This window comes from Urocampus carinirostris, chromosome 13 (genome assembly GCF_059441175.1).
Source record: "Urocampus carinirostris isolate Australia breed hairy pipefish chromosome 13, RoL_Ucar_1.0, whole genome shotgun sequence".
Classification (NCBI taxonomy): Eukaryota; Metazoa; Chordata; class Actinopteri; order Syngnathiformes; family Syngnathidae; genus Urocampus; species Urocampus carinirostris.
Genome location: NC_142361.1, coordinates 4,856,176 through 4,883,444, shown reverse-complemented (window position 1 = coordinate 4,883,444; position 27,269 = coordinate 4,856,176). Strand labels below are relative to the sequence as shown.

The window sequence follows — 27,269 nt, the reverse complement described above, 5'->3', positions numbered from 1 at the left end:
TTAACCACGACTTTTTACGATGAAATGAAATGAAATGATCTGCATTTATATAGCGCTTTTCAAGTCAATGACTTCCCAAAGCGCTTTACAATGTGCTCCACATTTCCCAATGGCGGCCTTGCAGCCATGTAAGGCGCTAACCTGCTTATTGGGGGCATTAGGGGTTCAGTGTCTTACCCAAGCTTTATTAATACAGGATTCCATAGAGACGTACAGGCAAAACAGGGTCTGTTGGTGACACCGAGACCGTAAACTGTAGTTGGGACCAATGTTGCCTCTAATTTTCCACGAGTCTGAGCGTTCACACAAAGTTGGTGAGAAACGCTTGAAACAACAGTGAGCAACGGCAATTCCAAGTGTGGCATCAAAGTCATTATCAAACATGTCCAAAACCTGACATCACGTTACATTTTGCTGAGTTTCCGGCAATACAAAAAAAAAAATTCAATTTTGAATGAATTGACTAATGTATTATTGCAAAGGTTGTACGGCCTACAAACATCATTTGTTCTTACAATTCTTTCACAAGATATCCATTTCTTTTTATTTCCTGATATATTTTGTCGCATAATATTAACATTTTTGGGGGCTTATTTAGTCGGTTGTAAGATACAGAACTGTACTTAATCACATTTTTTAGTGGTAGTACAATGATGGCAACGAGATTCACTTGAGATAATTGGAAATTATTTGAATGCAGCACAAACTTTTTCTTCTTTTTTCCGTGTTTTTTTTCTACTTTTTTTGTCACTTTTTTTCTTTTTGTTCTCTATTTACTTTTTTCCTACATTTCTTTCTTTTCTTTTTTCTGGCTTTTTTTTCTAAATTTTTCCTTCTTTTTTCTCTTCCATTTGTTTCTTTTTTTCCTCAGCTTTTCACTACTTTTTCATTTTGGTATTTTTTTCTTTTTTGTTCTATTCCCCCCTTCCTTTAAGTCATGTTGTGCATAATTTTACATAATATTTTGTCACGTTGGGATGAAAGAAGCAAAAATAACCTGAAGAGCCGGTTCCTTTTAGTGAGCCGAGTTGAAGAAGCCGTTTCTCTACTAACTTTACTCAACTTCGTTATACTTCGACTCGACTTCAAAATACCGCATTTAGGACACAACGTCAAGGAAACCAGTGTATTTTTACCTTCATGCACTGTAACTTTGACTTAAGTCGCTTCTTAATTAGCAATTTGGAGCCCTGATTTTTGTGCGCTGGCTAGATTTTCTTGTGCGCTGAGAATGTGCGAGCAGTGCGCAATTGCGCACGCGCGCAGCTTAGCGGGAACACTGGTTGGGACCATGGGGCTATTTTAGGTTCAGTGTGGTGCTGAGTTTCGGGAGTGTCTGGCTGGTTAAACTTTTTCTTTTTCATTAACTTGAAGTGATTTAAGATCATTCAACACTGTTCAGAAGTGTCAATTCCCATTTGTGAAATTCACATTACACTTTATGGTTAGCAGAAACACTACGATTTAACGCAGCTAAAGTGAGGAGTCCTAATTTTAGCTGCATTAAATCATCTCATTAAGAACTAATGTCTGTTGATGATAACAAAGTAATAGTATTGGGTGGTAAATAGTTGTTCAACATAATATACCAGAGCCTCCACAGACTTTGCTTTTATGCCACTATTGACACTAGTCGACCAAAAGAAAAGGTGCTATATATTATATGGTAGGAATCAAATGGACTGAACCATTTAAAGGCAGGGGAGTAATTCCGACACTGCGCTGTTAACATTTTTGTTCTGTTTTACCTTTTTTTGTTTTGTATCTAGCATTTTTTTATCATGTTTATCCTGTCTTCTATGAAGGAAAATATAATTCGAAAGTCCTATCATTTTTGGGGTGCTTGGGTTATTTGGAAATGCTTAAGCACCCGCAAAAATGGGCTGGATTAGCTTCATACACTTTATATAGTGCGCAGTTGTTGGTAGTGCCGCAAGGCCTCCACCTGCTTGACTCGGTTCATACAAATTCCTGACACTGGTACTAATAAAAGAAAATAGACGTTGAGGTACATGCGGATCTGTAGTATTTTTGCCAATAAACACGGATAAAATAAACAAAAGAATACATAGAAAATTTTATAGCAACAAACAAAGCAGCCTTAAGAGACAATGCATAGGATGATTAAAGGAAACATCTGTTAAAAACACTTGTGGGTAAATCTACGCAATGGAGGCGTTTAATACTGTCCATTATGGAGGGATAATAAAATCTCGTGAATGAGATGGGATTCATGCTTTTTGCTGGAATGAGATGGAAGCCTTTAAGCAGTGATGCCTGGCCCTCATCCTGCCCCACTTCCTCTCTGTTCACCGTCAAATTGATCAGCAGACAGAATCCTGGCTTAGAAGAAAACTCCTAACATCTTTAAAAAGACTGGTTGAATGTGCAGTCCCCCCAAAATAGTGGATGTTAAGGTCCCTTTGAAGAGAATTTGATCCATCTCCTCTGGCAGGAAAGCAGAAATGAGCGCACAGAGGGGGAAGAGGGGGGGACAGGTATGCTTAACAGAAAACAGGTGGTGGCCAAGGGAGTAGTGGCTCTTCCTCCCCGCCAGTGTATGTATGTTTATGTCACAAAGCAAATATGCTGCAGCCAGCAAGAGAAAGCAGCTCTACCTGAGTCAGTCTGACATCTCCTGCAGGTGCTGGTTTCTGTGGGGTTCAAATTGCACAGGAACAAAAATCAGTGTTAACACCACAACACATTTTGCGGTACTGGAATGGCAGGAGAGGATTTTGATGCGCCACACATGCCCAGCTGTCCCGCTGCAAAGCACCACTTAACTTTGCGCGCCTCGGCTTGGGAAGAGTGGGCAAACACAGAACTACATTCAAAATTAAAGTCTGCTCAGGCGACTACAATAGAGGGAACTATGGCTTTACTATATGCATTGTAAAAGGGGGGTGGAAGAAAGTAAGAAATGCAACTACAACAAGGTGTAGATCATAGAGTATCAAGGTAAGCACAGCACCAAGCTAACCTAACTTAAGCGCCTGTGTTGGATGAGACACGAACCCATACCAAAAAATTGGTAAAAAAACGACAACAACAAAAAACGATATAAATTTGGGGGGACAAATGCCAGTTATTTTACAGTTTTTCTCTTAATGTAAACTATTGTCACAGTTTGGGTTGGGCCCAATACACAGTGTTAGCAGAAAACTAGCGTGGCGTGCTAAAAAATAAGAATGGTATTTAATTAACCAAACCCAGATACAACATAACAAACAAAGTAAATAGTAAGCTGTCAAAACAAGAAACAAACCTGACAAGAAATAGCAATGACGACATCTAAATACGGTCAATGCTCCAATTGGAAACAGAATATCAGATTTCTGGAGGAAATAAATAATATATACCAACAACCATGGCAGACAAAAACATGGGGAGCATTCAATGGATGGAAAGCAAGCTTATGGAATTTATTAATATTTGGGGGAATAACTCTATTCAGGTGTTATTGCCATTACAGTGTTAAGGACAAGTGATCACATAGCCATATATAAACTTTTTTTGGTCATTTGAAAATTAAGAATGAGGTCGAGTCAGTGAAGACACTCACATCATTATCCCACCACTCCTGGCAGTGACTCTGCAACCACACTTTTCTATGAAAGAGAATGCTGCCACTACCCCACAAAAAGTCCATAGTCAAAATCCTGGCTATCTTTCTTCTTAAACTTCTTCTTAAAATTATAAAGTTGTACATGTGTTGCCTCTGGTAAAACAATAACTTTAAAATTTATAGATAAGCTCCACTATTATAATCCATAAGTATTTCCGCAAAGACTGAGCACATACCGTGTCCTCTTCTGTGCCTGCGGGACACTTGTGTTCACACAGGAGACAACATACAAGTCCACATTTATTGGAACTGTGAACGTTCTCACAAAAACATCCAATTTCACCCCCCCAAAAAATTGAATTGAGCATTGAGCTCTGCAGTGTGAACCAAGCCTTAGTCATACAGACAACGTGCTGAACATTGTTAAGGAAACAAAGAAACAAAGTACTAATTGACTTTGTTGTCCTCGGGGGGGGGGGGGGGGGGTGGGGGTGGGGGGGGGGGGTTGTTGTTATGAGGGTCAAACCGAGTTCCCGAATGTTTGATCTTACATTACACAGTCCAGCGTTTTTCGGGAGTCCACAATTGAAAGGATTTGGGAGTACTGATAAAGCGACTAAGGTTAGCAGTCTCTACTGTTAACTGTTCCTGGCCTGTTTTTGGGTCGTGGCAAAGTTGGCACCAGTCCATTTCTCAATGTTGTCTGCCCAGTTCTTTTCCGGTCTTCCTCTCCTACTGTCCCCTTTGACTGTGTCCTTGAGAATAATCTTGGCCTGTCCTGATGATTCTGTGATGTGACCAAACCACTGAAGTTTCTGTCTGCAAACAATTTAAAACAGTTCTTCGTAGGGTCCAATGTGACCTCTGATGGTGTTGCGCACGGTTTCGTTTGTCACATGGGCTAAGTAGCTAATGCCTTGAAGTTTCCTGTAGCATTACATCTCCATGGCCTGTTTTCTTCAAAGTTTTGCTGTGAGAGTCAATGTCTCGCTTGATGCTTTCTCCAGGCAATTAACCAGCTCTCTGAGTTCCCGTTTGTCTCCAGCCAATTCGGCAATATCATCAGCAAACTTACTCTATACAGATATTTTTTATGACCAATGTACTGTCTTCTGGCTGTTTAGCCAATCAGAAAGCAGAATACAATGTACGGTGAAATTAGCGCAACTGTGAAAAGTAAACCACATTATAGTGAGGGATTCACCGTATGTGAACATATACAATGAAAATGACCTAACTATAACTGAGGAGAAATTAGAAAGTAAATATACATGGCCTAATAGGACAAACAGAAATACCTGAACAAGCCACACAAGGAAAAGGGAGCTGATTGGCTGACACCAGGGAGGGAATTACACAACACTAATTGACGAGACAGTGCCAAACACCCATGTACCCGAAAGAAACCTAATAAACACATAACCCAAAAGTAGAAAAATCAGAACCTAGCAAATATACACAAAAAGTAAAAGTCTTTGTTAAAACGTACAGTAACAGCAGCTGAGATCTATCTTTATTCATAAATATTTTTATTCAAAGAGCCGTTATTATTATATAAAGTAAAGACGCAATGAAAATAACAAAATTTTGTAAAAGATTTTGTTTAATACTTTCTTTCTGAATAGATGATTCAACTGTTTGGCCTTTGACTCACTTCTATGTAATAGTGTGTACAACGTCGCAATGGAAACAAACTTGGACAGAATCAAGTCAAAACACTCTCCATGGACACCAACAGACATGCTTTACGTACTTACCGCAGAGTAACAAAAGTCCAGCTCAGGCCATCTCATTCTGGTATCCTGTTTAAAGTCACTGAACTTTGGCCGCTTCCTGCACCTTATCAGTCTATTTCATGACTCCCCCCACCTCTGTCATTACCTCCTTGCTCCTTACTTTTTATTTTTTTCTGCTCAATTTCTCCTCTTCGGCTCTCTGATCTGTCTATATCTCCTTGTCCGGCATCTGCAGAGTGCACATCAGTTATTCAGAGGCAGGCTTCTGGTTCCTCCCGACTTGTCCAATCATCGAAGGGGGAATCTGCGCTTACGGGCTCCCACTGTAAATGTACCATCACCAGAGGTCTGGGGACAGCTGGGAGGTTGAACGGAGTCAGGTGAAGGGCGGCAGGGCGCGGGTGTTATAGAAGAGTTTGATAACGAGGGGACACTTTAAGCTTATTTTCCACAATACTGGTTACACAGCACACCTTGCCACACTTCAAGGGGTCGGGTGGTGCCAAAGTTGGCTTAGTCTTGAGGTGTGGGCCCCAGATCTGTCAACCCCTAAACAAAAGAGGGATTTAAATCCTTTGCTCATGGGATTTTGAAAAAGATGTTGCCCTGGATGTGCAGTGTTTCACCTTTTGACTTAGTTCAGTCTTGTGTAAACAGCAGGGTTCGTACACCTTTTTCATGGTCTGATTCAAGCACTTTTTAAGCACTTTCAAGGCTCATTTTTCGACATTTCCAGTAACTTCAAACGGAAGAAATCAAAAGATCAAAAGAACGTTATTTTAGGGTTAGCTTTGATGAATAAAGAAAGGCACTATCTTGGTGCTGAGCACGTTCTTTGTGCTATTTTGAGCTGTTCTTACCTATGATCTACGATCTTTTTGTGTCAATGGATCGGTATAAACTGACATGAATTCGGACGTTCTGCTTCAGCAATGCACGCGCAGCTTGTCTACATCACACTTTTTTACAAACACAGAAAGGGCTCTACAGGTATTGGGTAATAATTGAGTTCAATACAGTAGAAAATATAGGAAAGTACTGTATGTATAAAAACAGAAAAAGGATCCAAAAATCAACTAATTTTAATTATATTAATTGCTCAGAAGTAAATTCAATGTTTAAGCTCAATGCTTTTTGTTTTACTTATTGTATTTTATATTTATTGCGTGTTTTTCAGAGAATCTGTGTATAATTGGTTAAAGTAGAATTGTAAATAGTTGATTCTTTTTGCAGTTTATCATTTATTGGTAGCACTGTAGAGTTAATATTTTTTGAATTACATTTTATTTTAAGGGATTTTTGTGTTGTTGTTCCACTTTAAATCTGTTCACTGTGCATTGACTATAAGTGTCGACAAATAAACTGATTAGATTAGGCAACTTTCCAAATCTAACTGCAAAATATATCTTAGATTGGAACAATGGGCTTCTAGGTTGTGGGAAGACATGGACACTGTTGTTGAAACAAAGCTTAAAGGACAGTGGGTGCACCTTGCACATAACATTTGCTTGAGTTTCTTCCTTTGAGCCAAGTTTGTTGATTAGATCTTTCCGCTTACATATTTTTTAAAGTCTTTATCATTTGCTCTATTATTGTCTTTATTACAGATTAGTTTTCTTATTAATTTTTAAAATAGGGTTTTTTTGTTTCATTTTTTTAGATATTATTTTGTGTAAAAGGAAATCACTCACCCACTACACTAATACGTCATTCAACAACCATCTGGGCGCAGATACATGACAATGAGATTAAGGAGGTTCTGCCTCAGGAAAATCTTATTCCCCTCTGCAGTTTCCCTTCCAAACAACAGGCCCCACTAACCTATCCAATGAGCCTGCCCTCATCGTCCCACTGTCATATATTTTTGCCATTCTGCCTAGCCAGTGTCCAAGCCCTGATTGAGCAAGCGGCCTTGAAGCGCCCCTCGAAAGGACCTGCTGGCAGCCCGCACAGAACCACAGCTTCAACGCGCTGCATCCAGTGATTCTGGTCCCGCCTACAAACTTAATGACTGTAGCTCTACCGCATGGAACCTCTGAATCGGCCTCCACATCATCATCACATCATCGAACTGGAACCACAGTTCATCCAGTGGTTGCTGTTATCGATTGGTGCGGTTAAAGAGATATTAGATCTAATTACTATAACGTCCAGTTGCCTTAAGTTCTATCTACAGTATCAAAATTAAGCCAACCACAGTTTTTCAATCCGAATTGTGCCAGACAAGATCCCAACTTTTATTGTTTTTCGTCTTTTATTCTTTTCTTTAATTTTTGTGTGTTCTATCCAAGTTTTCTTTGTGAATGATTAGTAAAGAAAATTCCCTCAAATCTGAGTGTGTGTCTTGTTTAAATCATGTTGAACTTTTAAAAAACTAAATAACATGGTACAATAAATAGAAAGGAAGTCAAAGTAGTAGATGCCTCCACCTGGCATTATTAGCATTGATGCTAAAGTTAAACAATCACTACTGAACCTATGTATTGGAATACAATATTTTTTGGGCTGAAATAAACAGCAATTGGATCAAACAGGATCTTCCTAATTCGCATTATCCCCTGTGCACTTTGGAGGGCCAGGACAATGGAACGCAAGGCAACATAAGACCCTTGACAGATTATGAGGCTAATCTGATTACTTGCCTGAACTTTTCGGCTAAATCTGTCAGGGTCGCTGGTATTTGCTCAACACACCGGCATCAACCGCACCATCAATTTTAGATTTTAGAGGTGCAGCAAACTTTTAACCTAACTCTAAACCTATATTTTATTTTTATTTGCATAAGTATTGTGTAATAGGAGTCAGTAAATCTGGGAATTCATAGAAAGTTGAAATAAAATGATTTGTGTTAACGTTGAAGGTAGTTGTTAATTGCGCTAATGCAATCTGACCTCGCGACAGATACTGAAAATCTGTTCATGAGATTAGGGATTAGCACAATGAGCTAATCCTACAGACCACCAGACCATCAGTCGTGTTGCGCCTATAAACTCCAATTGACTGTTTTTTTGCAAAGGAATACTTGATTTGTATGTTAACACTGAAGGGGAAAAAAGAAAGCAGTATTGCTCTAGAACAAATATTTCTTACATTATATAAATATAATTTAGCCTGTACTTGGCACTGTAGGGAGAATTGCTTTAAATTATATTAATTTGGCTTAGATTCGCATTCATTGGTTTCCGAGTTGACCAGCGGGTGATGCTCAGGATTCCCCACCAGAATTAATCCCCCCAAAAAAGTCTCATTTTATAGGAAGCAATCCTCAAAATATATGAATTTTAGCTTTAGAATGATCAAATTTGATATATAAATGTATTGAAAAATATAGACACACAAATAGATAATGCAATGTGGTGATGGCATGGATCAAAAACTTGTGGGAAACCGCTACATTCAGATAGGACTTATTACAATCTTTGTAGAGATATGTCTCCTTTCAAGGACACTTGATGCTAGCTGCTGTCTTAATTGCTTTCTTACACTGAAAGGAAAAGCCCCCCTGAGATTTGATCTGCAACCTCAGTGGAAATATTTAAATCTAAGCTTAAAACACACTTCTATTCTATAGCATATGAATAACCTATATTTTATTTTGACAATATCTGTGGTTTGCAATAATCTGTGGTCTGTGCAGCCCTTTGAGACTCTTTGTGATTAAGGGCAATACAAATAAACATGACTTGACTTGACTTGACTTTGATTCTAAACAAACTTCGATTTATTCACATGGCAAGGAAAAGCAAAACAGACAAAGGAAATATAAAAATAAAATTGTGCGATTCTAATTACAAAAGAAAAAGGTACAGTGTAGGGAAGGAAGGTTGAAGTGTAAGAAAGCTGGCAACGTTGTTTTTTACAGAAACACAGAAATCTATATTGTTGGGCGGATTTTAGAAAATTTACCTAACCAATGCATAGTAAGTTATTTTGAGCGCAAGATATCTGAGAGAATCAGGCTGGGCTGACAGATCACATCTTGACCAATAGATGATCAAGATCTTGACCGGTTGGCCCTGCATTCCGGGGGGTTGGCCCGTGGTTGGGAGATGATGGTCAGGTTTCCCTCGTCCGGTAGAAAAAATGGAATGAGGGATGGGTGCATTCTCCTTTTATACCTCAAGTGACTTCACCCAAGCAGGTGCAGGAGGGGACGATGGCCCCTCCCCCATGTGTCCCTATCTTGTGGGGCCCGTCTTCATATTGCACACAGAATTGGATGTGATTAACAAAAACGTAACTCACAATTTAGTTGCAAATGGTTAGTTTTTTGTCAAGTACGCCTGTTTAGGTAAATGTCCTTAACTAGGCATTTTTTGATCAGGAATCATCAAACATCGGTCTGTCATGCCACCAGAACACAGAGACAGATCTTTTCATTAAAATGGAAAACTTTGTCAGTCGCTTCTGGTAATCCAATCATCTGATAGTGAAGTAAAAGGTCCGAACAAAGGATTGCCTTGTGGGGGGGGGTAGGGTGAGACTCTCGGGTCTGCAAATAGAATGCAGGGGGAGAAGTTTCTGTAGGGCTGGCAGGGGGGTGTTCTGTATCAATCTAGAGATTCTTTCTACAACACCTATGATGGTGTCTGCTGGATAAAATGAAATGCTTCCAATATATCTAAAGCGGCATACACATTGGATGGGGAATCTATAAGACTCTTCTTGGCTACCTGCTTATTTAATTAAGGATTTAAGGAATTCATTACGCCTTAGAGATGCAAAACATAATTTGATCTTGAGTCTCTCACATTCAAACTTAACGGGATAAATGGCACTCAAGTTACTACACCCCATCTGCTGGAAAATCAGACCGAAATCTCTCAGAACTTGCTTAATTGAAAAATGTTCCCCTTTTTCTTTAAGAACCAACAAAGGTTTTCAACCAAACAGGACTTATGTTGTTACATTGTTATTTTCCAAATAAGTCCTGCACTTTATTGATTCCATTGATTTTAGTGCACTGTATTTCAGTTATTATTGGCTGCCTGTCTTGTTTAATGTGTGTGTCAATCTGGCCAGGTCACCGTTGTGAAAGAGGTCTTGATTTCATTGGGTTTTAACTTAGTTAGAAAAAGATAAAAAGGAAAATACAGCATTAATTTCATATTCTACTGAGCAAAATACAAGGAACATTAACAATTGCAAAAGAAAAGTAAAAATAAAAAAATCAATTGGGTACCATGGCCAAATCCTAAATCATTTGTGTAGCATTTAGAGGGCAAATGTCAACTTGTATGTATGTGTGTCTGAGAATTGCAAACGTACTTGAATGGCCCAGGTAGAAGTCAGAAAAAATGTGTATTTTGAAGCTGAGTGGATTCAGAAAAGTCTTACCAGCAGTTTTAGGCGTGAACTTGTCCCTGTGGGCTGCACACACAGCTAGCAACCGGTAACCCAGGTCCAGGTCAAATCCTTGCTGGGCCGCGACACGACTCACCACCTATAGACAGGAGGATTATACATATTATAAATCCATATCAAATATCTAAACATATACATTATATATACTGGACTGTCTCAGAAAATTAGAATATTGTGATAAAGTTCTTTATTTTCTGTAATGCAATTAAAAAAACAAAAATGTCATACATTCTGGATTCATTACACATCAACTGAACTATTTCAAGCCTTTTATTATTTGAATATTGCTGATTTTGGCTTACAGCTGAAAAAAACTCAAAAATCCTATCTCAAAATATTAGAATACTTCCTCAGACCAAGTAAAAAAAATAATTTTATAACAGCAAAACTAAATCAAACATTTGAAAATGTCCATTGATGCACCCAGTACTTGGTTGGGAATCCTTTTGCACGGATTACTGCATCAATCCGGCGTGGCATGGAGGCAATCAGCCTGTGGCATTGCTGAGGTGTTATTGATGCCCAGGATGCTTCGATAGCGGCCTTCAGCTCATTTGCATTTGTAGGTCTGGTGTCTTTCATCTTCTTCTTAACTATACCCCACAAATTCTCGATGGGGTTCAGGTCAGGGGAATTAGCAGGCCAATCAAGGACAGTGATGCCATGGTCAGTGCACCAGTTACTGGTGGTTTTGGCACTGTGGGCAGGTGCCAGATCATGCTGGAAAATGAAATCCTCATCTCCATAGAGCTTTTCAGCAGATGGAAGCATGTAGTGCTCTAAAATCTCTTGGTACACAGTTGCATTTACTCTGGACTTGATGAAACACAGTGGACCAACACTAGCAGCTGACATGGCTCCCCAAACCATTGCTGACTGTGGGAACTTCACACTGGATTTCAAGCAACTTGGATTTTGCTCTTCTCCAGCCTTTCTCCAGACTCTGGCGCCTTGACTTCCAAATGAAATGCAAAACTTGCTTTCGTCTGAAAAGAGGACTTTGGACCATTCTGCAACTGTCCAGTGCTTCTTCTCCATAGCCCAAGTCAGACGCTTCTTCCATTGTCTTGAGTTCAGAAGTGGCTTGACCATGGGAATACGGCTATTGTAGCCCATTTCCCGGACACGTCTGTTAACTGTGGCTTTTGATACCTGGACTCCAGCTTCAGCCCACTGTCTTTGAAGCTCCCTCAAATTCTGGAAGCGGCTCTTCTTCACAATTTTGTTAAGGCTGCGGTCATCTCTCTTGGTTGTGCAGCGTTTCCGGCCACATTTTTCCCTTCCAACAGACTTTTTGTGGATATGCTTTGAAACTGCACTCTGTGAACAGCCTGCTCTTTGAGAAATTTCTTTTTGTGTCTTACCCTCCTGATGGAGGGTATCAATGATGGTCCTCTGGACAGCAGTCAGATCAGCAGTGATTTAGTTTACTGAACCAAGCTGAGTGTTTTTAAGGCTCAGGAAACCCTCGCAAGGTGTTTCGAGTTAATTAGATGATTCAGGTGATTAGTTGAATAGCCTACTTGTATACTTTTTCATGATATTCTAATATTTTGAGATAGGATTTTTGAGTTTTCTTAAGCTGTAAGCCAAATTCAGCAATAATAAAATAATAAAAGGCTTGAAATAGTTCAGTTGATGTTTAATGAATCCAGAATGTATGACATTTTTGTTTTTTTAATTGCATTGCAGAAAATAAAGAACTTTATCACAATATTCTAATTTTCTGAGACAGTCCAGTATATATATATAAAATATTGTCACAGTTGCCATGGCGCCCAGTTGGTCCCAGCCGGGTGGCGCCTAATTCTGCGGCGCACAATTAGCCCCGCTATTGGTACTTGGGAGTACTTAAACGCGGTCCTTAGAGCCGTTAGTTATCTGAGCAACTGTGAAACTTCTGCAAGACTCCTGTTAAACTCTGTGAAGAGCCTAATCTGTGAACTTGCCTGCGTTTGATCCTGTTTTGTTTTTGGCCTGATTTGTTTGATTTTGACCACTCTTTTGTTTGGATTTCAATCAATTCCGCGACCATCGATCTCCGGATCGAGTGTGCACGCATTCCTCCTCTCCCTAATAAATTTGTGAATATGTTACGCCATTGGGTTCTAAATTCTGTTTCCTGCCCTGGTCTTTGACACACACATATATACATATATATATATATATATATATATGTATGTGTATGTGTATATATATATATATATATGTTCATATATATATATAAATGAAACAATCGTAAGGTCATTCCGAAGTGCAACATATTGGCATTCAGAAACGTGAAAATAAATTCAGAAAAAACATTTGCAATTGTCAGTAAATGTTACTTTTATAGAGAAAGTGCAGTAAAATAAATATGCAATCACTCAATTCTGAGAAATAAATATGACATCAGTGCATATTTATATTTTTATATATGTAGGGCAGCACGGCAGTGCAGTGGTTGGCGCGTGTGCAGCACAGTTCTGAGGTCATGAGATTGAACCTTCCTGTGTGGAGTTTGCATGTTCTCCCCGTGCTTGCGTAGGTTTCCTCCCAGCACTCCGGTTTTCATCCCACATTCCAAAGACATACATTTCAGGTTAATTGGCTGGTCCAAATTGTCCCCAGGTGTGAATGAGCGAGTGAGTTGTCTGTCTCTGTGTGCCCTTCAACTGGCTGGCAACCAGTTCAGGGTGTCCCCTGCCCACTGCCCGAGGATGGCTGGGATGGGCTCCAGCACTTTGTCCTCCACACCTTTAACCATTGGAGGTGATGCATTTCTACGCAACACAGCAGAATGTCAGACTTCAGTACTGTTGAGCGACGGTAAGGTGAGGTGACCTTTGCTTTTGTATTACTAATGCATGACAAGCCTGCTATACTTCTCTCTGACCTCCAAACACACTTTGCTAATAAAGGTTATCCAGGGTTTCGTGTTGGTGTACTGCATTGGCTCTCAAATAGTGGGGCGCAAAGCTCTGAGAAGGGGGACGCGTGTGACCTCAGGGATTTTTCTTTTAGCTAAGAAAAAAAGTGAAATTGCGCCTTCACTACGCTAGGTGGTGGTAGCGTTCTGACTTGGCAGATTTTGCGCTAGTGGTGAAGAATCTTTGTTTACATTGACACTCAGTGCTCTGCAGAGTACAGGTCGACTGATTATCGGGCGGGCCGATGATCGGCACCGATATTTGGGAATTTGGTATTAGTATCAGTATTCATTTGACAGACTGATTAATTAGGCTCAGATGCAGTCAAGACTCTCTCCCTCTCTCTCTCTCTCTCTCTCTCATACTCCTCACCTCCCCTACTCCTCCCTCCTCGCTACCCACCCCGCGCCATTCTGACCGGAATCAAGCTGCTGATAGTATTGAGATTTTGAGAAGTCCGTGCTGTGGTAGAAAAGTGTGTGTGTGATTAAGAGATAGCTGTTACTGTAGTTACAATAACTTGTGTAACGGAAACAAGTGTCGATTACATTACTTCAACAATCAAGTGTGTGTGTTTGTGATTGAAAGAGAGCATGAAAAGCATGCAAAAACCCAAATGTTGAAAGAGCCATATTGGAGCGACAAAAAACTAAAAGCTTTATATAAGCCTTATAATCTATATTAGCAAATTAGCCTACTATCAAAATGATTAGGTTTAATGCATGGAGAATGATGCATATTTTTTTTATTTTAAGGTTATTACAATATTAATGGGGCAGCACGGCGGCACAGTGGTTAGCGCGTATGCGGCGCAGTTCAAAGGTCTTGGGAACCTCCTGTGTGGGTTCAAATCCAGCTCCAGACTTCCTGTGCGGAGTTTGTATGTTCTCCCAGTGCTTGCGTCGGTTTCCTCCAGGCACTCCGGTTTCCTCCCACATTCCAAAGACATGCATTTCAGGTGGATTGGCCGGTCCAAATTGTCCCTAGGTGTGAATGAGCAAGCGAGTTGTCTGTCCCTGTGTGCCCTGCGATTGGCTGGCAACCAGTTCAGGGTGTCCCCTGCCCACTGCCCGATGATTGCTGGGATGGGCTCCAGCACCCCCGCGACCCTACTGAGGATAAGCGGTGCAGCTAATGAGATGAGATGAGAGACAATATTAATGAATTACAGTATGTTTCATTTCTTTGAAAGAATTTGAGAAATGCAATCGATCTTAAAGATTAAAAAAAAAATGGAACCTGCATAACGTGTCCCTTATGTGGGCAAAAACAAGAGTGCAATAAAACATTGCTTGCATTTTAAAAACATAAAACAGCAACCTTTTGATAAGGTAAAGTAAATAAAATCACATTAATGCAGTTTAAGTTCTATTTCAGTGTAAATGTCAAACAAGTCAGTGCATGGGTAAAACAGCAGCAGCATCCTCTTATATCTTTCTTTTGATACTAAAAGCAGCCATCGTTGGGCCTGAGCAACAACACGTGAATAATATTCCCAAGTAACATTGAAAATATATACTGACAAAAATCAGAAGTCAGTTTATGAAAAAGCTACTTATAAGTATTGTGTTCTTACCCGTTTAATGTCACTTCTGTGTTTAAATTAGAGTGCGGCATTATTCTGTGACGCTGCTGCTTTAAAAGAGGTAGAGCTTGTGCTCAGCTCTGACAAGAAACACCAGAGAGGGGAAAACATGTGGTAACAACTAGAGTTTAAATGTAGAACTTATTCTACACATATTACAGCATTGATAAACATTAATTTTTGCAATGTTTGTTCTCCTGCAGAGAACATATAAAAAAAGTAAAAGTGTATTCTACCTCCTTCATTTTGTTTCAATTTGTAGACACTTTACCTATGGTTTCTAATCTGAAAGGGTACAAAATTAAACTACAATAGCAGCCTGGGGTTGATTTACACTACACATTTGAAGTGACATAGTACTTGCCAGGCTAGAAGATTCTAACACCAAATCACAGTTAATAAATGCCTACCGTTAGGCATCCCATGAGGCTTTGCTCAAAGGGTCGCTGGAAAGCCCTCGGATCTCCGCACCAGTCCAGCAGCTCAGTGGCCGCAGAGTGGAAGTTGGCCGGGTTCTGTAAGTGCTGCAAAACCACACATAACCAAAATTAAAAAAAGAAGTGCAAGTATTATGTTCCTCATTTTGTGCATGAATTGACTTCTTGTGTTTCTGTGTGAACACCTGAGGACCTGGAGTGTGCCCACTCTGCAAAACGGTGGAAAGAAAACCGCACCCTCCACTACAATGGGTACGGTTAGATGCAAGCGATTGTCCAATTAACATTCCGCCATTGCCGGTAACCAGGTCATATAAAGCAATATAAACGCACACAGACATTTAGAGAATAGTCCTAATGTTGTGTTAGTGATTTGAAGTTTTTTTCCCTGAATCCAAATTCTGTGTATCACTCAGACTATTCTCGGCATGTAGACATGCCTAGGGTTACTCATTGATCTTTAATTGCAACTGCTCAAAGAAAAATCGTTCATCCCTTCTCTTTGTTTTTCTCTGGCCTGGGCGGGTTATATTGCTGATGCAGAGGCCCCAACAGCCCTCTTTTGTGAGTTCCCGCTGAGAATGTAGAAGCACTGTCCCTCGAATGCAGCTGAGAGGTGAAGGCTCATAAAAGCTAAGCACTGTTGATTGATTGATTGATTTTTCAATGAGTGACAAAATGGCCCATCCGGAGCACCCTGCCCACAAAAAAATGTCGGCCAAGTACGACATACCATGAGCTCCGAGAAGAAAAGGCCCTTATCCTTCCTGTGACCCCGACCAGTATTCCGTTCGACCTGAGCAGTTTTGGTGAATGATGCAATGCCATTACCATTTCAGTAACAGGGTAATCTAACTAAATATTTTTTGCACCTTTACAACGCCGTTATTGTGACCGACGGTCAAAAGCAGTGCATTACTTTCTCTTCTAGTGCGTAAGAAAGATGAGTAGGACATCCTCGGTCAGCCTTTTGGCAGATTTATACGCCAACAACACGCAACCTTTAACACAGCAGCCATCTTTAATAACTCAAAAACATGCGTTGCGTGCGATATGACGTCACACAATGGAATTTCCTATCGTAACATCACAAATAAGAGCGCAATCAACTTTATAACACTTTACATCTAATTTGGGGAAACTGGTGTAGGATTCTTTTTCAGTGGTTCTTGCGTCGTTAAAGAAAAAAAGGTTCCAATATTGCTGCTCTCTCCTCTCTGAGACAAGTTTTGTTAGCTATCATAGACAGAGAGAAGGAGGATAGCAGGAGGGGGTGTGTAGAGATAGAGGGGGGGAGTAAATGAGAGCGTTAGAGAGATGCATTAGATAGTCACTTTATAATGTTTTACTGTTGACTTATTCTGTGACAAATATTTGTGCTCATTACTTCATGACCAGCTGTTGATTTATTTATTTTACATTGCACTGTTTAATGCACATCATATATTTGAACTGTTTACCTTGGTTGTATAAAATACTATATTATAAGTCTAAGTCTATTTTAGCAGTTATCCGACTAGAGATTGTTTTTTATTAAACTTAAACTTTAAACTTATTTTTGTTTTACAGTTTGCATTAATTGTGAACCAAACACTTGTAGGACAGTAGGTTGTCGACTTGACCAGTTGTCTAAGGTATTGAGAGTAGAGTTATTTTATTAATCTCTCTTCATATTATTTACTGCAGATTGCTTTTTTATTATAGTATTTACTATTTATTTTTGTTGCACAGCAAGTTTAGGATGCATCTGAACCTGGTGAGGTGCAATAAATATTACAAGGTTTTATAACACAACTACTGTATCTGTCTGTTCTTATCTATTCAACTGACTCCAATACTGCTCAGAAAATTAGAAATGATTTGACATGCAACAGCTCTTTAAAGTAACATAAGTAGTTACTTTACCTGTTAACTAGTTACTTTTACGATAGCGGAATTCAATTACTAGCTCAGTTCCTTTTTGGAAGAAGTAGTGAGTAACTATCACGAATTTCTTTTTAAAGGTAACCGGCCCAACAAAGCTCGGGATCAATGGGCATTCACAGTATCCTCAGAATCATGGATTGGAAAATCAAAAAGTGTCTTTTACAGCCGCTGGACAACTGCTCCTTTAAAGAGCTTTTTGAAGATGGGAGGGACATTATAGGAAAAAAAAGTTTACACATGCACTGTTAGAAAGGAAAAGGAGAAAGCCTGGCAGACAATTGCCCACCGCCACAATGAAAGTTAATGATGGTCTGGGTCTGATTCCCGGCCGATGCAACAAAATGTTAGTCTATTTATTTGATCATTAGTTTTATTCTGGAGTGCCACGGCTAATCTTGTTGTAAACAATGTTCATAACATTTTTATCAGTGACAAGTTAGATAATTCTAATTCTTATCCATTTGAGGTGTTTTTTTTTAAATTTCATTGGTCCTTCATTAAAAAAAAAAAAAACTCTTGGATGAGGCAACAAATGAATGAGCCTACCTTTGCAATTTTTTGAATCACTTGTTTGCTCTGATGGCAATTTGACAAGCATTCTCAAATGGCATAGATATAAAACACATGACTGTGCAGAATTAAATCTTTAACATGAATGACTATAAAATGATTGGTACAATTATACAGTCAGAGTTTACTGAAATGACCATTAATAGATCCGACAGAGCTTGTTTTCAGCCAGTCAAAACGCGGGACACACGACAGCCCGGCCATTTTATTATTACAGACAAGCATGGGATGCTAGCTCCTTCATGATCAACTCAATGTTAATAGGATCAATGGTAACTGAAACAAAGTTATTTGTTCTACAGTGATTTTAGTGCTGTTAGTTCGGTAAGTTGTCAGTGAGAGAAGTGTGTAAGTTACGGCGACCGCTTTACTTGCTGCGACCTTGATGACTAAAATAAAGTTGCTATCTTTCTGCTACCTCATACTTTGTGCTATTTAGAGCGGTTCCTATCTGTAATCTACTTTTTTTTTAGTCAATGGGCTGGTATAAACTGACATGAATTCTGCCGTCCTGCTTCAACAATGCACATGCAGCTTGGCTACGTCATACTTGTTTACAAACACGCAAAGGGCTCTATAGGTTTTGTGTAATAATTGAGTTGAAGACGGAAGACAAAAAAGAAAAAGAAAGTGTTGTAAAAAGCTGGAAAAAAATAGCCAAATTGGGACTCATTTTAATGATTTTGACTGCTCCAAAGCAGAGTTCATTCAATCTTAGAGACTTCTGATATTTTTCTTTTTGTTTTACTTATTTTGATTTTTAGAGGATCTGTGTCTAAATTGGTTGAAATAGAATCGTATATAGTTCATTTATTTTGCAATTATCATTTATTAATAGCAGTGAAGAGTTAATGTTTTTAATTCTTATTTTATTGTTTTGCTTGTTAAGGGATTTTGTGTTGTTGTTCGATTTTAAATGTGTCCAGTGTGTTAAAATAAAAAAATTGTTCTGTATTTTACGTGTTTTTTTGTAGATCTGTGAATATTTAATGTGTTTTTTAGGGATCCCCTGCAAAACACATGAAATAACTAATTACTAAATAATTTGGTGCATAATGTTTTTTCATTATTGATGACATAACTTTTTTTTTTTTTTTTTAATCTTTGGAGCCGTTTGTAAGCCGAAAGAGCCAGCTGTTCTCATTGAGCAGAGCAAAAAGAGACAGTTTCCTAAATAGAGCTGTCCTCTTGGGTGCGACCAGTAGGGGGCAATGACGCTTCACAAGACAACACCATTATGACTAAGAGAAGGCGTATCAGCATCATTTTCACGCATTTAAAAAAAGAACATTTCATATATCGTGTGGTCTACGGAGTCAGAATGCTAAGAAACATAGCAATGGCAAAATTGTCATGCATTTTCAAGCACTTCACCCTAGTTCAAGCGTATCCCTGACTTTAAAAACACAACTATAAAATTCAAGCAATTTCAAGGATTTCAAGCAACCGTACGAACCCTGCAAGCTGGATTCCCGTACGGATGTCGTTGTGATCACTGTCATATTTCTTCAGTTTTCTTCTACTACTTGAATATATTTCAAACTGCTTCTTTATACAAGGTGTTTACAAGAAAAGTGGAGAGGGAAAAGGTTTGAAACATGATGGCTGTTTGCTCTAATGAGTGGAGCTGATCATCCACTTGCAAAGTGCTAGTTAAGAGTCTCTTGTTCCACTTAAGACCCTAATATGAAGATATAGAACTCATAACTGGTCCACAGTTTCCCCTTAACTCATTCAGTGTCTTGACATCTAAATATGTTTTCAGAAGCGTTATCCCTGAGTGCCAAAACATAAACCCCTCCCCCTTTTTTTAAAACTATTGTTGGTGCAGCCCATAAATGAATATCCAGCCTCTGGGAATTATATCAATGTGATAAATTATCACTACAAGGCAGAAGTGGCTTTGATCAGATCCCTGTCAACACTTAGTGCCTAGTTTTGTTCCTGTATGGCAGTGTTGAGGTGCCAATGTTGTGCCAAATATGCAATCCCTGGCACACCAGCCCATATATCGAGTTTATGCACACTGTGGTGATAAAAGCAAAAATATAGGTACAGATTGTAAACGCTTCAAAGCTTTATTCTTAATGAAAAGATTACCAAGTGCCAATGTATATCGTCGGGACAGAGAGGGATGACGTTAAATGCACATCTGCGTTCATGACGACCCAAATCATGTGATCACTTCACCAGATATGTTAGGGGCTGAAAAGTTCTTGCAAAGTTCATACATCGTTCACGCAGAAGTTCAGTGTTCTCGCAATAACATTTTATTTTGCAAGCAAAGTAAATGGAAAGCATTGTTTAGATCAGGGGTCCCGACATGTCCGGACATGTCCCGACATGCCTGTGATTGTGAATCAAGCTGCTGGTAATATTGAAATTTGTGTGAATAAAAATTGCTTAAAAAGTGTAGTTAACTTGCTGAAGTGGATGGCCTAATGATTAGCATTTGACATGACTTCTTTAATCAGTTTAAAACAGGAGTGCCCCCGCTTTTCAATTCGCCAGCTCCGTTGAATTTCCCATTGCTTTTTGCACTTTTTGTTTCTAATTCAATTAAGTCGTCTTTATTGACATTTTTATTTATTTATAGTTTGGGACGGCAGTGGCTCAGGAGGTAGAGTGCTCTTGGGATCATGAGATCGCAGTTCGAATCCCGGCTCCTGCGTGTTACATGTTGAAGTGTCCTTGGGTAAGACACTGAACCCCTAATGTCCCCAATAAGCAGGTTAGCGCCTTACATGGCTGCACGGCCGCTATTGGGAAATGTGAAGCACACTGTAAAGCGCTTTGGGAAGTCTTGACTTGAAAAGCGCTATATAAATGCAGATCATTTCATTTTCATTTCATTTTAGTATAAAAACAATCCGGGAGCTATTTAAATTTTCATTCACCTTTATACAACTTGCTGCTAAGCCCAATTTTATTTCCTGCACTGTTAGTTCTTGATTTAAGTGAAAGATTAGTCGTGTTAGTTATGTTGAAATTCTTACTGTAAATATTTACTGTAAAGAGTTTCAGGGAGCTGTTTAAGTTTTTATGCACCTTTCATATAATTTGCTGCTAAGACTAATTGTATTTCCTGCACTGTTAGTTTTTGGTTTAAGGGGAAGATTAGTCGTGTAGGTTTTTATGAAATTTAAATTTATTTCTGTTAAAGGTTTTAGAAAGCTATTTAAGAGATCATTGAATAAACAAATTATTTGTTTGTTTTTGCATTATTAAAAATTTGCTTTAACAGCAAATTAATATCAGCTCCAATTATCGGTAATCGGACTACTCTTAATACTAATCATCGGTATCGGCCCTGATAAACTCATATCGGTTGATTCCTAGTTAGAATTCTGAGGGCAACATGTAACCAAATATCTGGTAAACATGAGAATCATTTAGGCAGCCCAAACATTCATTAACCTGTGAATAGGTTTCGGAACCAAATAGAAATGTCCCCCCCCCAAAAAACTTAAATCCTTTAAGGCAGTAAGCTCAAAATAACAAGGTCTGACTCCATGCTTAATTGTAGCAAAAAGAAAAAAACAGCACCTAAAGAATTTGTTAAAAACAAAAGCAAAGCAAAAGTTAGCAAAGTTCAAACCTGTTTGATGCACTGAAGCCTGTCATTGGTCTGTTGGATGTGCCGGTCCATGGATGGTAGTGTGTTCATGTTGGCGCTTCTTTTAGGATGCCATGAAACTTTGACCGCTGCACTGCACAACATAGAGAGACGTTTTCTTTCAGGCAAGTTGCTGTCAACTAGAGTTTGCTGATCGATGTGATATCATGTGCTTGATCGTGGTTTTCTTAAATCGTAGGATAAAAATGGTGAAGGTAAGAAAAGGAATGTTTCAAATACAGTACAATACTCTTCGGTCTCCCCAAGTCCAAAATCAAGAGCCTTCAGCTGGTACAAAATTCTGCAGCGAGGCTTTTAACTAAGACAAGAAAGTTTGATCACATCACCCCGATTTTAGCGAACCTGCATTGGCTCCCTGTTAGCTTAAGATGTGATTTTAAGGTTCTGTTGGTGGTATACAAAATTTTGCAGGGACTTGCTCCCTCATATCTCTCAGATTTAATTTCGCCCTATGTTCCGGTCCGGAGCCTTCGCTCTGAAAATGCTGGTCTACTCGTGATCCCAAGAGCCAAGAAGAGATCCGCAGGTTCGAGAGCGTTCCCCATTCGGGCCCCAGTTCTGTGTAATGCTCTTACCCCTGATATTTGATCTGCAACCTCAGTGGAACTGTTTAAATCTAGGCTTAAAACACACTTCTATTCTATAGCATATGACTAACCTATATTTTATGTTGACAATATCTGTTTATTATCTGTTATTGCAACATCCATTGCAGCCTGGTCATCCAGGAAGGGGGATTACCTCATGTGTGGTCCCTTCTCAAGGTTTCTTCATTTATGTTGAGGTTTTTGAGTTTTTCCTTGCCTTCATGTAGGTTTTAGATCAGGGAATGGTGTAATCATAGTCTGTAATAATAGTCTGTGGTTTGCAATAATCTGTGCCCTTTGAGACTCTTTGTGATTAAGGGCTATACAAATAAACATGACTTGACTTGACTACAAATGCCAACCCAAACTCCCAAAAAGATGAAGGAGGAAGAATTTATTCGAACATAGCTACAAATTTCTCATACTTGCGCGCGCTGCAATGATCATTTCAGCCACAAGACGGCAGCAGAAAGTATAGATCATTTTTTAATCTACAGTACATACACCTTCTTGAAAGGAGCACATATTTAAAAAATGCCAGCCTTTTTAATTTGTGCTGTTCCGGCACCCCCAGTCATAAGCCTACGTTAATTGTATAAAGGGATGTTTTGACCACTTACACTTGGCGTTGGTATTGTATTTTGTTTATGTGCAATCAATTTTCTGTTACATGTACTCTTTAAACTTAATTTTACCTGTACTTGTTAAATAACCGTATGTAAAAAATGCATTTTTTTTGTTTGGGTGCGCGTTTTTCATGTGATTTTACAGTATTTGTCCACGGATTGATCAGTCGAAAATAAGGCTGACCACAATTGCAAAAATGTGAATGGAACGGGAAGTGAACCTAGTTCGAGGCATTGGGAGCGCTAAATCCCAACCAGTGGACCACCAGAGATATAGCTATAATCTAAATATATCAATAAAAATGTAAATTAATCAATCAAGCATACGAAAAAGGATTAGGTTTTATCACATTATCACACTATTTACAGTCACGCTACCAGATACGAATGCTAATTTTTGCATTTCACATGTCACAAGGACAATAAATTTCACACTTACAATGCTTGGAATAGAAAAAAATAAACTAGATTACATAATTTAACGTTATTTTTACATTTGAAATGCACAACGAAATCAACATTATTCTCTGGCACCGTGACTAAAAATGGTGTGGTAATAAGACCTACTGCCTTTTCGTGTCATTGTCACCACTTTTGGACCAGTGGATAAGATTTGATGCGATTCCTCCTGGACTTGGGTTTAATTCCTGTTACATCCAACCACATAGTTTAGCTGAGGAAAAGTGAAACAAAATGTTATACCGATATTTAGTCAAAAATCAAGGGTGTGCATTACACAGAAGTGTGCGTCATACATAGGCCTTGAGCGATAAAACAATAATGATAATTACCGTCGGAAAATTTTGCCACGATAAATTTTAAAAACGTTTGATAAAAGTCGATAATTCAAACTGTAATTACCAACTGCCCACCAGAGAAAATGGGGGTCCTAATGCAATGAAAAGGCAAGTTCCAGACTAACATTCAGGACATAAAGAACGTGACGAGGACCAGCCAAACATTTCGCCGGAATAGCAGGAGAGCCACAGAAAAGGGCTAAAACACACCGTGTTGAACACAGTAAAAATCGCCTTGCTAGAATACTGAAAGACAACCAATTCATCCCCAAACGACTGCTGGTAGACGTTTAACAAGCTAGCTAGCAAGGTGCTACCTGTCTATAACTGATCTACTAGTGATCCCGAGAGCCAAGCAAAATTCAGCAGGTTCGAAAGCGTTCTCTATTTGGGCCCCGGTGCTGCGGAATGATCTGCCCTCTGAGTTTCGATCTGCAACCTCTGTGTAACTATTTAAATCCAGGCTTAAAACACACTTACAGGCACTCCCTTATCTACGATCATTCGACTTACGTAAAATATAGATACAAACATTTTTTTCGGGATATCGAAAATTATCCGGACATTGCTGTAAGTTAGACTTTGTATTGTGTGCACCTTTTTCTGTGTAAAGGACATTGCTGTAGTGCTTCTTTGTGCCGCTATCGGCGTGTGGTGGCGCTGTAAGAGGTAACCCAGCATCCACCCAGAAAAAGAAATCTGGCTTCTACTTCCGAGTTCGTGTGTAAACATACAGTGCTACATGTACGGTATCTTAGTTACAAACAACGGTACATACGAACATTTTTTTTTTCGGAAAATATCCGGACATGAGAGTAAGTTAGATTTTGTATTGTGTGCACCTTTATACAAGTAGAGGACAGTGCTGTAGTGCTTCTTTCTGCCACGTGGCGCTCTGAGAGGTCACCCAGCATCCTCCCGGTAGAAGAAATCCGGTTTCTACTTCCTGGTTTGTGTGTATACACACTGCACTCTATCTCTAGCACATTAAGAACTTTGACGTTTTTATTGTTTAATATCTCGTGCATCTATTCAATATGTTTGGTGTAAAGTTTAAAGAAGAGGGGATCCGTTTCTTTCGAAATGAAAGTGGAATAAGAAAGCTGGATGCGGTTGAGAAAATGGTCGGACTGCTTTTTTCGGCCACTTTTTACCACGGAGGAGGACCTCTTGAAAACCATCTTAAAAAGTAAAAAAGTAAAAAAGTAAAAAGTTAAACTCAACTTTATTTATCATTATAGAGCATATTATAGCATGAAATATTTTTAGTACAAAACAATACAGGTTATATATTAAAGCCTTAAACATACAAAATATAGCACTAAAGACACTTACGAACGAATTGAATTTGTTTGTAAGTTGTGCAGAGTCTTTATAAGTATAGCTTATGAATGACCTTTATTTCATGTTGATGATGTCTGTTTATTGTTTGTTGATGCCCTTGCAACAGCTATTGCAGGCTTGTCAACCTGGAAAGGGGATTACCTCATGTGCGGCCCTTTCCCAAGGTTTTATTAATTTCCTCATGCTGAGGAGTTCCATGATCAGGGCAATTCATCTTGATTTGGGTACATAAAAAGCTGAGTCCAGTCTATACAGAGCACATTCTAGTCAAGTCAAGTCAAGTCATTTTAATTTGTATAGCCCTAAATCACGAAGAGTCTCAAAGGGCTTCACAGATTATTACACTATATTACACAGACTATTTTTCATCCGACGAGAAGAGTAGGTTATTCATATGAATAACATATGAATTCATATGAATTCATATTAATATTCTCAATTACAGTTTACAGTCAGGGTGTCACGCCAACATACCCCGTTTTGGCAGTAGGTCGCTAAGGGGCCGGTCACACAGCCGTTTGCGGCTGAATCACGGCTAAAATTTTGCGTTTTTTTTTTTGCCCGTGGTTGCCCGGGATGGAAAATGCGCAAAATTGGCCAACTCGCTGTTCATCGGTGGTATGCCCGCAAAACAGACGCCGGCGACTGTTCCGCTTCCTCATCGCGTCATTTCTGCGTCATTTTCTCGTGTGGACCACGGGTATAAAAGCTCCCGAGCCGGTGTTGTGCCCAAATCCGACTCCTACGCAACACCCACACCGCCCCACCCCCTCGCGTGACTTTTTCATCCACGTTAACAAACGCATTTTGTAGAATATGATCGCACTTTATTGTTTAAATAAACGCGTTATATAGACTAGGATCTCCCAATTGATATAATTAGCTCGCTTTATAGTTTAATAAGCGTTTTACATAGAATACGATCGCTTTCGTTGGAAGCGCAGCAGAATGCGCGTTCACACGAGGGGGGGAGGATTTACCGTTCGATTACGTTCACAACAAAAACAAATACGGAATGGTTTAAGTTGTATTACATTTCCAACAAATGCAAGACGAAGTGGTTTTGGTTCTATATTCGCCATTACATTCCCTAAAAGTGAGATTAAACGAGGTTAAAGTGGTTGTAGTTTTATTGGTCTATCTTCTTTATTCATTATCCATTATCGATCAGTTCATAATACGCTACAAAGCTTAGGAGCCGGGACTCTTACTCTCAGTCAAAAGGCCAAGCTAAGGTTAAAGCCTTAAAGCCTTGCTTCGACCATTGCGAATGCACCGAAAGATTTATTCGAAATGAAGAGAAACTACGCTGACGGGGATCCATGTTCACCCCCTTGACGTCACGAGCACAACTGACGTGTGCTCGGTATTCGCGCTGTTTATATGCGGAGAAAGGCGTTTGACTGTCACACGCGTAACACGCTAATTTCACGTAATAACACCGCGATACAGGCGCAGAACACGCTATTACCATGCTCCACCCACGATTACCCGGTGAAATTTCCCGTCCTACCCATGTGTAAGTACGCCCTGGCCGCGGCCAGAGCACGTCGTTCCGCGTCATTTCCGCGTCATTTCCTCGTGTTGACAACGTGTGCGGCACGCGGTTTAACACGTGCTCAAACTTTTGAGCAGCTCAAAAGTTTTGAGCGCGGCCAACCACGTGAAAATTTCCGACCGCGAGTAGAGCACTGCTCTATCTCGTCTATATGGCGGTCTCAAAACGTCCAACAGCGCCCAACAGCATCTGTTTCCAGAAATTTCTGGCCGTGGTTCAGCCTCAATACGCTCGTGAAAGGCTGTGTTCCCGCGCTCCGAAGAATTGATCAGCACCAAGCTGCCACCCGCGCGCGAATTTCCGACCTCGTGTTAAGCACCGCTGTATATCGTCTGAACGGCGATCTCAATGCGTCCAATAGCGTCCGCCTCAAAGGCAGAAATTTCTGGCCGTGATTCAGCCGCAAATGTCTGTGTGACCGGCCCCTAAGATAGCCTTCCCTGTTGAGATACTTTATGATGAAAACCCACTGATCAAACTGTAAAGAAAAATAAAATGCCACTCAGGGCAATTTGATTGGGTGAACGGAAGAGGTGGGCGGATCTCTGCACACAGCGCAAGGCATTCCCTTCTTTCTCTCGGTCAGTGCAGTCTGCGCCAAAAGTAAATACGACGATAGCTTATC

At 39.6% G+C, this 27,269-nt stretch overlaps 1 protein-coding gene across 2 annotated transcripts in view; it reads right to left on the bottom strand.

Annotated features, from left to right (window-relative positions):
* Window positions 1-27,269, bottom strand: part of zmiz1a (zinc finger, MIZ-type containing 1a) — a 142,087-nt gene that overhangs the window by 31,839 nt on the left and 82,979 nt on the right. The window contains exons 5-8 of one of the 2 annotated variants that reach the window (XM_088350982.1): window positions 21,694-21,805; window positions 15,573-15,686; window positions 10,642-10,747; window positions 2,619-2,654 (exon numbers count right to left, since the gene is read on the bottom strand). In XM_088350982.1, the coding sequence (XP_088207108.1) occupies window positions 2,619-2,654; window positions 10,642-10,747; window positions 15,573-15,686; window positions 21,694-21,762 (325 nt within the window). In that variant the 5' untranslated portion in view covers window positions 21,763-21,805. Of the gene's footprint in view, window positions 1-2,618; window positions 2,655-3,804; window positions 3,908-10,641; window positions 10,748-15,572; window positions 15,687-21,693; window positions 21,806-27,269 lie in introns of those variants that run through there. The other variant, XM_088350983.1, reaches the window with a different exon arrangement.